Source organism: Xiphias gladius, chromosome 8 (assembly GCF_016859285.1).
Source record: "Xiphias gladius isolate SHS-SW01 ecotype Sanya breed wild chromosome 8, ASM1685928v1, whole genome shotgun sequence".
NCBI classification, from domain to species: domain Eukaryota; kingdom Metazoa; phylum Chordata; class Actinopteri; order Istiophoriformes; family Xiphiidae; genus Xiphias; species Xiphias gladius.
This window is the reverse complement of record NC_053407.1, coordinates 224,806-239,215: the sequence shown is the minus strand read 5'-3', so window position 1 is coordinate 239,215 and position 14,410 is coordinate 224,806. Positions and strand designations below refer to the sequence as shown.

The following is a 14,410-nucleotide window of genomic DNA, read 5'->3' as shown; positions in this document are numbered from 1 at the left end:
CACACACACACACACACACACACACACACACACACACACACACACACACACACACAGACAGACTCATGAAAAAGAATCAGGTGGGTACACAAGGCAACCAACATTAGGCATCACGTATGGTATGGCATGCAGACTTCAGATGCACCTACATTACATCCTGTTGACATATGAGAAAGAAAAATCACTCTGGTTCAGTATGCACTCAGCGACATGTCAAACTTGTGACGATGGGTTGGAATATATAATATAATAACAAAGTATAATTTTGTTTTACACGGGCCAAGCTGGTTAGGAACCACTGCACTAGTCGTGGGTGTCATAAATTTCATAGTGATCTGCCCTTTACATTGTGGGATGTTTTGAAATTATTCAAATTCTGTCCTGAATGTGATTCAAGAGAGAGACTCTTGGGGTATCTGAAATGAATGGGGTCAATCCTCTGGAGACCAAGAATATCCTCAGGCTGGTAGTTGCTAAGCCCTCTTGCTCCAGACTTCAGAGCTGGAAAAAGGACAGACGAGCGTCACCACAAAATCTAGTTGTAAGTGGTTCTCAAGCGATTTATTCTTAATGGGCTTGTTTTTGAGTGATTGTTTTTAAAACCCTTGTTTCAGCCTTTCAGTTGTGAGGATTTCCTCCTTTGCCTGTCTTATGACATGGTAACCTGTATTTATTAGGGTTTTAGACTGTTGGTCAAACAAATGCAACTATGTGTGACAGGTAGTTTTTTGAATGTTCTAGACTTTTTACACATCCAGCACACATACAGAGCAACATGATGATTCATCTGGAGTGGTGTCTTTGTCCACCTGATAAATCTAAGTCCAGTACTCCCTCTCTTTTAGCTCTGGTTTTGGTCTCCACCAGCTCCTGAGGGAAATATCTGGCTCTTCAGCTGCTGAATGCTCCACCATGTTCACAAGCTGGTCTCCGACTGTGTCTGTCTGCAGTTTGCTGCTGAGCAGGTAGTGAAGAGTGGCTTTATCGGAGCTTTATCACAGCTACTACTGCTTCTGCTGCTGTTGGAGATCAGGTTGATGAGAGGAGAGTTTTCTGTACCAAAAAGAAAACAATGAGCTGAAAGAGGCTAAAAGGCGCTGTAGAGCTGAGGAGAACTGATAATTCTCTCTGACACCATTCACGTTACACACAGTCATTTGATCCAGTGTTATTATAAAGATATTGATTGCTAAAATGAGTACAAATTCTTTTTTGAAGATAAGCAGTTTCTGACCTACCGTCTAATGCATCATTAGCAAGTTTGAGATCTCAGAGATGCCACGGTGAAACTTCTGTACTGTACTTTCTCATATGGGCCGAAAGTGGAGTTGTTGCCTATTAGCGTTCGGGCCGATGGAGGGTCATAGTCTTTTAAAGGAGGTAGCTCCTATACTCAGACAGGTGTGTGTGCAGTCTTAGACAGTATATTAGATGATTAATAATAGTTTACTGTATTTTTGAAGATTGTAGGTTAAATGCCGCATGGTACATGGTTTATCTATAATTGTGCCTATGTGTGTGTGTTAATGGGTTGGCAGATGGCACAGGGATGAGGGCCGCAGACAAGCAATGACTGTGAATAAAGAGACAGAAATTATATGAAGGTGTTTTGGTGATGAATCAATTCCAGAAAGACAGATGGACAAACAGCACCTCTAACTGATTTTTTCATGCATACCTTTGCAACCAAGAAAGGTATGCACACACACACACACACACACACACACACACACACACACACACACACACACACACACACACACACACACACAGTCAGAGCCAGGAGGGGGTCTCTGGGGAAGACAGATGTTCAGTGTGATTTGATTGGTGTGTTTTGATTTGTTGCCATCCATTGCTGGATCCAAAATGGGCCACCACCCTGTTTCTGCTGCTGGGCTCTCAAAAGGCCACGGTACAAACTTACATGGCCAACAAAACAACAGCAGCCAGTAAATTCAGACCATGTCTGCATGAGCACTTAAACGGGAACGAACCACATCACGGTTTAATTGAACAGTTTACATCATTTGCAGTAAAGCCGCGATGTAGTGTCAGTGGAGAAGTGTGTGTACTCTGCAAACATCTGCTCACAGTGCCACTGCGATAGTAGTTAGTCCTGTACGTTTTTCACGATGTGATGACGCTAATACCAGTTTTATATATGAGAAAATCTTACATATTAAGCAGAATGATTCTCTGTTTTGATTATGATGCGCTGTTTTGTGAATAGTGTGATGTGTGTCATTTTATAGGTAATAGCTTAGCTCCTAGTGAAAGATACAGTACTACTCTAGGACCAAAGTTAGAATTTTAGTAAACAAGGTGTGGCATCAAGTGGGTTAGTGACCTGCTTGTATCTTGGGCTGCTTACCTGTAATCTTTGTCCCTTAACCCAGCCCAGTCTTACATACTGTAAGTGGACACACAAACATGTAGTCCACCTTGTCCTTTTCAGCCACATACATTGGCAGTCACATATCGTACCTATAAAGACCCAGGGTCCATGTCTCTCCGTGGGCCCCACTCGACTACATATAAAAGATATACACTTTACTAAAAAAAAAAAAAAAAGATTTACATATCAGGACCTTAAATATTTTCACTTCTCTTAATCCTTACCCTGAACTCTAACCCATGTGTAGTTCAGTTTCCACTGTCTGTATCTGAACATGAACCATGTGGACTGGCAGTTGTACATAACACATGCACACCCACACAAACACACACAAATATACACTATGAAGCTGCACTGATTAGTCAGTTAATAGAAACAAATCTCCAGTGTGAGTGTTTGCTGCTTTTCTTTGTTTTATATTATTGCAAATGAGATATTTTTGGACTGTTGGTTGGACAAAACAAGAGCAATGTTATCTAATGACATTAGGACTGTGAAAATGCGATGGATCTGTTTCACTATTTTCTGACATTTTACAGACCAAACAATGAATAAGTGAATCAAGGAAATAATCACCAGTTGCAGCCCTACTAATATGTCTCCTCTGTCCTTCTTTCCAGACACATTGAGAACTGGACTGGTCTGCAGATCCTGAGGGACATGGATATGGAGCTCTACACCGGCTTAGAGAGGCTGTAAGTAGCAACACATTTCTGTGCGAGTCTGCTCGTCCTTGCAGTGTTGTAATATTACAGTACATCACCGTTAAAATGTCTGGCTGCTGTGAAAATTTCCCTCCATTCCCATGCATCAGACTAATGCCTGCAAAACACTTTATCAGAGTGTCACAGCAGTATAAAAACAGATGCACAGTGCTGATAAGAGAAATAACTTTAAACACTGGAATACTATCAAAAAATATGGGCATCTACTATATAAAAAATGAAGCAAGAGCAAATAAAAATAGAGGTGCTACAGTTTGTTTGCTATAAAAACCAGACAGTATCTAGTCCCAAACTGTTATTAGTGGCCTGTAATACAGCAGGCAAGCTTGGGATATTTTTTACCATTATTATGATAATATTATCATTATTATTATTATCATTATTATCTTATCAATCCTAAATATCACAAGAGCATTCTTTAAATTTCATTTCATTTTTTACCGCCTTTTTTGGTTCAGTACTGAACAATTCTTAGGGTACAAGTGGAAAAAAGGGCATAGTTGGAGAAGAAACAAAAGATTGATGGTTAAGGAGAGAATTAGAAAAGAAGAGCTATAATCAGGACAAATCCTGAAAACATCTTTGTGGCTGACCTGCTGGTGAAAAGAGAAGAAGTACATCCATCGCTTTTGATATGCCAAAGAAATAGTTCAACGAGCCATCAGACTTCCCCTTGTTATTTGCTTTATATCAGTTATGTTATGGCACAGTGTGTGTTCACTAGCTAGTCTTGAATGCTTAGATTGTCTAGCATTAGCACTTAGCTGGTGAATATCAATACTGGTAAGCTAAATGTTTCACAGTGCTGATTTAAATGTCACATATGGAACGAATTTGGATGGTCCTATTTATATACAATCAATTGAGACATTGTAAAAATTGATTTTGTTAATGGGGTTTAATTGAATCTAGTTTTCCTTGGCCCCTAAACTTCTATCAAAGCTGGATTTAGTCCTGATTAGCTCCTTACATTTTAGAAGTACTGTCCACTTATCCTCCAATCAGGCAAGGCTTCTGCAATTAAACAGGAAAGTCACCACTCGCTAAAATCAGAGGAGATGCTGTTGTCAATCAAACAAGGTCCAGCATTTTGAAGACATAGATAGACAGTAGATATTAAGGTTAATGTAATGAACAACCATCAGCGCATGAAACAGTAATATACTAATGGTCAATGTAGCTGATTTGGGAAATGAGGAAGTGCCTAGTTCTAATTTGTATCCACATGCACACAAACCTGGCACACAGTCCAAATATGAGCATGTTTTGTTAAAAGGATGGAACACTATACAGTTCATTTCTCTGTATTTTTAATGTCAACGCTTTAACCAGCAGCCGACATGTTGGATGTTGGGTTAAACACAGAGCACGCAAACACACACAGCAGTAAGAACCGTGCACCATTTTCCCCCTGCAAGCGTGTGTGTGATGTGACCAACAGTGCAATGATAACCTGCTCGTTTCACAGCGACACAGCTTAGTGACAAATCAACTACAGACCCAGTTTACAAAAGACGAGTGACTGAGTGAAACTCAGATCAACCTCCAGGCTATTACACTGATAAAAACCTGATCAGATGCGTTCATCAACAAACTGCTTGTCTTTAACGTGCATCGGTGATGCTGTGATTTAAACAGACTGTTACTTGTGTAGACCTGTGAGCGATCAACTTGTGTTGGAGATCTCTGCACGGTGCATGGAGGATACAGGAGGACCAAAAACTTCGGCACAAGTTCGCTGGAACTGAGGCACAGCGGTGCTTCGAGCTAGATGCTAATGCAAGGCAGGCAGCATGCTCACACTGACAGTGTGTTTACATGCTGATGTTTACCGGGTATAATGTTTACCATTTTCATCATCTTAATTTAACTTGTTAGCATGCTAACAATTGCTACAGCTGAGGCTGACAAGAATGTCATTAGTTTTTCAGGTATTTGGTCATAAACCAAAGTATTTTTGACCACTTTTTGGTGCTAGATGAAAAGTCGGAAAATCCCCACGGCCAGTCAGGTTCACCCTCTGGGAACATGGATATCCATGGATGTAGCTGAGATATTTCAGTCTGGATAGACCGAGAGCCATGCTGCTAGCATATGCAAACACTGCAAATATTTTTGATTGCAAAGTACTTTGTGACAAATGAATGACTGGACAATATATACAGCTTCATTGTAACAGTCTGTGTCAAACAAATAACAAAATATATGTTTTTCAGAAATCTCAACTGCTGCCTCTCCCACAGCAGCTTGTTGTCTTCTGCTGCCACAGTAGCACTGGCTGAAGCCTGGAAACATTCGAAACACATTAATTGGATAGCTAATCACACTGCTCAAACTGTTCACTTTTCCCACGTGTCTTTTCTTCAATTTCTTGTAAAAAGTCCACTTTTTCTAACGTAATATCAGAGAACATCTCTCTCTGTTTCTCTGCAGAGCATTATCAGTAGACCCTTATCGTGACAGAAGAACGGACAGGTATGGAAAGGGTAGAGCGAGGGGAGATTGTCCACCAGTTAATCAAAGGTGGATGGCGCTGTTCTCTCGGACGGATACAAAAATTCAAATTAAAAATGCGGGTCAAATGTCAAATGTACTTTGGTGGCCCGGCATAAGTAAAGTCTATGTGTGGGAAACACGGCATCACTCACATGTCTATATGTACAATGAAACATTTCTAGTCTTGATCAACCGTTCCCGCTCACCATACTGGCCATGGACAAAATCCACATTCTTCATTCTGTGTTTACTGGTCTCGGTTGCCCGAAGTAAGTGGGTATCTTCCAAAGTTACGGTCCTGTTAGTATGGCATTCTCTCTGTTTGTTTCCCCAGGGATTCTTTGCTGAGCCACGGTGAAAGAACAGTAACACAAAGCCCAAGTTTGTGTTGTTTTAAGACAGACTTGAAAAGAAAATGTGAACCTATGTAACCCTGTCCTTTAACATTCTAGGACAAGGATGGTAGTCATTAATCTCCCTTGCTGTATATACTCAAAGCCAATTCAAGTATAGTTTCTGATTGACAAGTAGCACTGGTATCTGAAATATTATCGGAGAAGTAACATATTGCATGTTTTTTGAATGTTAGCCATTGGCTGAGGTGCAGTGACAGGTAAAAAATAGCAAATTAAAACAGTACAAGAAGAGTAAGCAGATAAAACAGAGGACGAGAGTTGCATTGATTCTTAGAGGGGTGCTGTAGCACATCCCTCCCTCTGTGGAATGGCTCCAGTCCTCCAGCTGGGCACAGACACTGGCTCCTCTCCCGCTTACAACTAGCTGATTAAAACTGAACTGCAGGTTCTTCTGCAGCTTGATTTTCAACCTCATATCCAAAGGAGCTATTGTGGTATACAGACCATACTAATTGCCAACAGTTGGCCGACTGTCAGACTCATTTTAGTCTTCTATCTCAAAGTAGTTGAATTTTATCCTGGTGATTTGGAATTGTTCTTACTGCAAACAAATAAAGTAGAGCTGTTAAATAAACAACAGAACAAATTTAAAACGGCCAGTATTAAATATAATGGTTATATATAGTTAATTGGCAGACATGGGTAAGGCTGTGAGATGAGATTGAAAAACCCCGGAAAAAGCTAAGTGAATGGCCATTAAGTCCGTCAAAGTTTTGTTTACTGTGAAACCTGATCATCCTCCTCACTCTCCTCTTTTACCTAACCGTCCCGCCCCTTGTCCAGCTTTGCAGGAGGAAATGTCCATGTGTCCTTCAGCCACATCAAGCTGTAATGAGATTCAGAGGGGGTAGATTTGGCAAAACTCCTCCAGAGCATGGACATATTAAGAGAAATGGCTGCAACGACAACACTCAGCCTTGCTGCAAGTTTGTGTAGTAGCCAACCATGATCCTGCAACACAAAAATCTGCTGTGACCCAGAACACAAAGACCACCGTTATAAAAGTCACATCTGTAAAACTGTTGACAGTACTAGTTGAACTGCAAATAAGGTCAATTATCACTTTTTGTGTTGTTAATTTTGTGACCTTGGCAGAACGTTCCCAGAGCCTAAAAAAGCAGTTGTGATGGTTGGTGCAGCTCCACCTGGGCTCCGTTCTGTTTGTCAGTTACAGGTTTTATGCTGACACAGCTTGCAGCAAGTAGAAACTGTTACCTTCAGAATGTCCTGTCAGAAAGCTATTGATCATATACTCCTGCTGTATTCTTGTTTTTTAATGGTCTTTGACTCCAGCCAAAATGCCCAAAAAATCATATATTTGAGACACTTTGTTGTCATAGCAAGTGTTTAAAACGTTGGTTTTCCTTCAGTCCTTCAGAAAATAGTGGTGTGAAAAAGGTTACGCATGGGATTTAGCTTGAAGGAATATACAGTATACTGATTATTTTGCTCTAGTTTCACAACTTCCAAAAAAAAAAAAAAAAAAAAAAAGATATAGGTTGTTTGATCTACAAAGTATCTTTCTCATCACCAGCAGGCCCAGCCAGTCCCACAGCCAAAACACCACCGCCCTGGTTTTTAACCACTGTTGTTAACTGCTGCACAAAACAGGGCTTGATATATGTGTATGTCACTTCGTAGGGAAAACGTGATGGCGAGACACAGATGGTGAAGAAGGGAACTGAAGCCGGATCATTTATTTCACTTCATATCAAAGCAATAATCATATATCCGTAAAGTGATAAACATTCAGGCCAGGTGTACTGTGTGCACACTAATTATTCCTTAAGCACTTCTCTATTTCAAACGATACAGAATCTTACCCAAATCTTAGCCATTTACATCTTCGATTCATTATTGAACTATCAGTTTATAAATTGTGTCTGTCTTTCCCTCGCTCTTTTATTACGTGAATAGTCTTCTTTGGTTATTGTTCCTGTCCTGTTCTTCCACTCCTTTAACTGACTCTAGTTCAGAGTGATGGAGCTGAAAAGATTCATCAAAGCTCCTGTTCTTCTCTTCTGTGTCTGTGTGTGTTATAGCACTATCACGAGGAGCAACCTGCAAATGATCAATGCTCGTGTCTTCTCCAAGAACCCCCACCTGCGCTACATGTGAGTACACACACAAACAAACACACACACACACACACACACACACACACACACACACACACACACACACACACACACACACGCTCAAAGGCAAACGTTAACAAAAGGCCTGCATACATAATTACAAAAAATGCACATTGTCACTAATGCCAGAGACAGTGCGTGTCTCGGAAAAGAGTACAGACATGTATACACACACAAACCACACACACACACACACACACAGACACACACACACACACACACACACACACACACACACACACACACACACACACACACACACACACACACACACACACAACAGTGCTCTGAGGCAAGGCAATCATTTAATTAATTAAAAAAATGTCGCCTTGTGGGTCGAGGATAAAGCAATGACTCTGTCAGCCCCGGGGGTTTATACCTGCCAACTCTCTCTGGAGGCATCCCGTAAGCTTTTTCAACTTTGACTTACAAAATTCTCAGGTAAATACCCCACAGGCCAGACAATAAGATTAGAGATGCAATTTTTTCAACAACATAACAATAAGATATATTATACTATTAATATTCTTCTTTTTTAAATCTTGACTACGTCTTTAAAGGTTAAAGTTAGCTGAATGGGAGATAAAAATAATGTTGGTTGTTCTTTTGTATTCAGTGGATGCAGTCTGGTTGAATTTGGACCTTCTGCTGCTCTGCAGGTCTCTTCACCACATACTGACCTTGCAGTGTACTTTAAATTTTTCATCAAACATTTCTTATCTGTTTTCTGTGTAACATGAATCAAATATGGCTCCCATATGAACAGGGTTGTAAACCTCCGTGGACCTTTGTGTTTTCTGTATTTGAAACAGTTGCGAGCATATTGTTTATATTGAATAAGCCTCCACAATGAAAGCTACTTTCAAAACGTGTGCTTCTGCTAAATTTAGCCCCTTCGAGTCTTTCCTTTCTTTTTCTGGGATGCTCCTGTCTTCCTTTTTCCTCTTCATATCGGTGACCTTTTCACCACTTTCTTTCCTTCTCCTCCCTTTATCTTCCACTTGTACCATTCCCTCCATCTCTCTTCACTATCTAAAGTCACCTGCAAGTGACAAAAACAAGCTGATAAAGTACGTACTGCATTTGTATTCGTGTGCAGTCTCATCTTTGCTAATGGCATCGTATCAGTCAAATGCAACTCTGTGTGAAAGTGGATGCATTGTGTATTTCAGACAGTAACTGTGGCAGCTTGTAACTAGCTAACAACCATCTTCGGAGTCCTGGGAGTCTGAATGATCAGAGGTTGTTCTAAGCAGAAAAAGCACATGGTGCTATGGGAGAACATCAAGTCAACATCTGTCTTATGAGATAACCTAAGCTTCTCACGCAAGAACAATATTGCCAGCAGATGTGCTTGGTGTTTTGTGTTTGTTCGCTGTTCCAATATTTTAAGTGGCCCCTTAACCAGTGCTGTATGATTTTTTTTTTAGGGAGCATGAAAGTGGAAGTTCATTGATTAAAATGAGACCGCTTTGGTGGTCTCATTGAGTACAGCCAAGGTGATGAAACAGAGGGCTTTGGCTGGGTCAGGAAAAAAAAGGTTGTTCTAATGTTAACCTTGTGTTCTTCCTGATAATTGGATATCATCATCTTATTCTAAGTTCAAACCACACTATTTTAGCCCTGATTTTTGACTTACCAACAGTTTTTGGAGATCCCCAAGAAAAGCCCCAGATCAGTGGTAAATTGGCGCTGTATCGCTACTTGTGAACTGCTCACGGTGCGATCCGAGAGACTCGCTGATACTGACAGACGCCTAGAAGATATCTAGCAGGCTAAATATCTGGACCTGTCGGAGAGTCCAAATCTAGTGGTGTGAAAAGTGTTGTGACTGGCAATGAGTGTGGCGACGAGCTACAGCCAATGAGATGGCAAGGAGTGATGGGAAACCTGGGGGAGGAGTTGTTCATCAACAAGCATGCAGTTACAAGGAAAGTTCCACGGTCTGCTTCGACCCAAGAAATGGAGCAAAATTTGGATGAACTTTTAAATACCTTTTAAATATTTCCAATGAGCTGTACCACAACTGACAACTACTACCACAACTGACTCAGAAAAGAGAAGAGGTGGAGAGAATTTGCCACTTCTCTTCAACAGCCAGGTGAACAAAATAGGTTGCTTCAGAAGGAGCTAGTTTTTCATAACGACGAGAGACAACCTACTTTTCATGCAGGCTGTCTCTCGTATGGAATGCATAACATTTAACAATGCATTTTCTTTCTATCTTGTTTGTTTAAGTTTGTCATTCAGTTGAGAAGGTTAAGAACGGGGCAGTATCCCTGCGAACACAGTACACAAGGTTGATAAAACTGAAACTGAGTGGGAGTGGGAACAAACCCTTGACACCTAGGCAAAGGTGGCTCCTCAGGGTCATGGATTTCATAAAACAATACATTGTTCACTGTCCATGTGAGACCACTGTAAGGTAAACAGTCTACAAACACAGGTTTTTCAGTATACACAAATAGACTGCAAACCTATTTTAATTAGTTTTATTTTCATTTCTTGCCTTCTCCTTTAGGTTTTTAGAAAACACAATTTCTTATTTAAATCATGCTTTTATTCAGTTTTTTTATGGTGAATCTAATGAACTCATACTCAATGTGCATCATCTACAGTATGAGTATACAGTGCTATGAAATACATGCTGTACACGCAATGGTAAGGTGCACCCCTGACTTTTGTATATTGTTTTGATGCAAAGTACATTCGACATTAATTTAATAGCAAATTTCAGTATGAGCTATTCAAAGTATGAAATGTAAGTGCACCTTATTAAATAACATATCAAATATTAAGGTATGATTTGATGACTGATATAAAAGATATTACATTGTTAATCTCAAAGTCGTGTTTAATGACCACGATTTATAGAACTGTGATGTCCACCGTCACCGTTTCTGTTTCACCTCTCTTCCAGCTTGATGTGTCATTCAGTGAGCAGGAAATCAGGGTGGTCTTTCAAAATCATTTCAACAGTCGCAGACACAGTGTTGAGGGCGGGCACGCCATCAGCTAGTACATTACGTACTGCCTTCCCCCTTGCCTGATTAACTGCCAGCAGGAAGGCGCAAGGGGAATTAAGTGCAAGTTGAGGTCAGAATCTGACATAGAGCAGAAGAAGCTTGTTGTTTTAAACCAAATGGCAGGAAAAGGTGATGCTGATCCAACTCCTGATACATTCACCACATTTGAAACCAGGTAGCATCTGAATTAAGGCAAATAATAGACCCAGTAAACCGAAGTAGATGAAAAGAAACATCATGAATATATGATACTCAAGACACTGACAGGAATAGATCCTCCTCCTCGCGTGCACCACCAGCACCGTACACATTCCAACCCATCTTTCCTCCTCCGCCACCAACACAGCGCCATCCTCAGTAAATGTCACATCCGGGTTCTCGACTGCAAAGCTTTTTGCAAACACTGCAAAACTACGATTTGAATGAAGGCCAGTGAAAGGCTATGCTTCTTCAATTTTTGTTTACATGATTTATTTAGTTTTTTTTACAAGCATTTTTATACTATATGTGGATGCTTATTATTTTTTAAATTTTTCCCTTGTAGTGAAATTGCTACAGTGTTGCTTTTTACATTGTGTGTGTTGTAAAAGAAATAAAAGCAATGTTGACATTGCAGTGTTAAAAAATATAGTTGTAACATTGGTTGGAATTTGTGCAGTAACATGCAGGATGTTATTTTATAAACTTTATAGTGTTATTATACATACCCTCTCAATAAGTGTTTGAAACAAAGGTTACAAAAATAGTCTGTCTGAACAAAAAATGAAAAGAACTGCTGTGACATCCCTACAATACAATGTGTTCCTCCAGCCAAGGAACACAACCCTGCAGTGAGACAAAATTATCAAGCAAAAGGTTTCTTTGCAGTTTGTGCCCCCTTCTATTCTTCACCAGCTTTAATTTGTCCAAGCTCCATCAACTATGTTGTGGCAAAGGCTGGAGATGTACATGCCTCAGTGCTGCAGTCACGGAGGAAGATATGGAAACATAGGGAGGCCTTAGTTATCTTAATCACCTTGTCTGGCTCTAAGCATACAGGGGACCTGAAAACCCTCAACCTGTTTGCAAGAATGCCAGATGCATTTTCTACCACTCTCCGTGCCCTGGAGAGACGGTAGTTTAGTACCCTTTGACCTTGGCCCATACAAGCTTTTCAGTAAATGTAACCTCTGTTCTCTCTGAAGAACAGACAATCCCTGCTGCCTGCATATCCCAATCCATTCTCACCCATATTCTCTTCTCTTTCTTCCTTTTTGCTGCAAATCTGTGCACAACTTGGATTGCTTGTTTCTTGTGGAAATCCATTTTGGAAGAAAATAAATCCTGTCTCACACAAGGTATTGCCACATTTCCCGGGTCACTTCTCGCGTGTGTTTTTGTGACAAAAGGTTGTTTGGAGACCAGACAGGCTTGTTGGGGATTTCTCCTGGTGAAAGGTTGTGCAATTTGTGACCCCCTGTTGCTGATGAGTGATGTTGTGTGCAAAACGCAACGATTTCATGATTCCAGATTACAAGACAACAAAGTGTGTAGTGTGAACAGTACAGCAATTTGACAACTTTGAAAGTCATGGAGTGTAATCATGGCATGACCAGTATTTGTATCTTTGTGCTCATACTTTTTCAATTCAAGAGTGCGTTTTTCCGTTTTGTGACAATCTCCAACTGCTCTGGAGGATTTGCAGATCAGACTTCACCTCTGTTCAACTCTGACAGAGTGAATATGCTCTGTCAGGTGTGCTCTGTTGTACTTGTGGCCACACTCAGCTGTAAAAACCATATTGCCACCACTAGTTGTCAGGGCAAGCCATATTATTAGATAGGATGAAGGTACTCTTTAATTATTTAAATGTTTTAGGTGTGAACATCCAGTAACCGACTAGAGGCTAACATTTATTTGTGAATCCTGTGGGTCACGGGATTCCTGTGGCATTCCCTCAGGCTGGGAGTCAATTTCATTATTCATCACGTGACTGGGAGTCAATGGGAGTAGGCGGGAGGGAAATCATAATAAAATTAGGGCCATTTTTATGGTGATGGGACAGGACGGGAGTCATAGTTCCAGGATTGGGATGGGACATGAATTTCTTTTTTTCACTATGTCATGAAACTTTTTTGTGGGAGTTTCCCCATCTTCTCCCAGTTTTGGAATGGCCACTTCAGCTACCACTATGGTACTAGTCACTGCCAAGTCCCGCTGATGACGCGTGGAGTGTCGCTCCAATGCTCAACAATGAGGAGCCTCACTAGGATGGCATAACAAGTATAGAGGTTACCTCTATCGAACGTTCTGACCAACCAGTAGGAGTCACTTTGGCAGTGACTTGATCCATCACTGTTTCCAGGAATTGAATGTGGGCCGTCCAGAAGCCAACTCTCCTCTGTCTCTTAGACAAATGTGCTGGATGAATGTAAAGAGTTATTGCTTGTTTTTTCCTAACTTTAACCATGATCACAGTATTTCTTTTGGCTTTAAGATTTAGGTGACTTAACTTAACCCTTTACCAAAGAGGTGGTAGACCACAAAACACTCATGACTTGTTCTTTCATCAGTCATATGGTTCATTGATGCAACCTGTTGATGTTTGGGTATGAGGTCTTGTTGAAAATAGAACATGTGGACTATTAACCTTGTGATAAATATGTCTCTATGTAACAGAGATATTACAGGTTAAATTACTTTTTATTTTTGCTATAGCACACCCAGCCTTGGCTGTGCTGTTTTTTTGTGGTATGTCTTTAGCTATGCAGTCACATGAATCATGTCTGACAACAATGTGTTCTGCTGTTCCCCACACAGGGATGTCAAAGGTCAGATTCAGCTGCAGTACAAACCCACAGTGATTGAGTTGATTAAGTATCTTGAGCAAGGACACTTCAGAAATACAGATACCTGCCGATATGAGACTTTAAACCCAGATCGCCTTGTGAAGGATGGACCTTCCAATGACTAGTCTAACCTGCAGGCCTTACATATATTCTTGGAATTACATTCCCTTTGTGTTCCTTTGCTGCACAGATTTATGTTCCCCTGCACTTACCTTCTGTATACCTTAGGCTGAGGTAACATTTGTCAAGGCTGCCCTTGTGTATAAGTAAGTAAGGTTTGTTCAAGGTGAGGTGGCCCATAAGACAGGACGTAATCTCCTTTTTCAGTGGTGTGTCGGTGCCCTAATGGAGTGCTGAAACCAGCAGCACTGACTTCTAATAACACA

General features: G+C 40.7%; 1 protein-coding gene across 1 annotated transcript in view; it reads left to right on the top strand.

Moving 5' to 3' along the window:
• Window positions 1-14,410, top strand: part of ntrk3a (neurotrophic tyrosine kinase, receptor, type 3a) — a 223,015-nt gene that overhangs the window by 41,127 nt on the left and 167,478 nt on the right. The window contains exons 2-3 of the mRNA XM_040133118.1: window positions 3,016-3,090; window positions 8,075-8,146. Coding sequence (XP_039989052.1) covers window positions 3,016-3,090; window positions 8,075-8,146 — 147 coding nt within the window. The remainder of the gene's footprint in view (window positions 1-3,015; window positions 3,091-8,074; window positions 8,147-14,410) is intronic.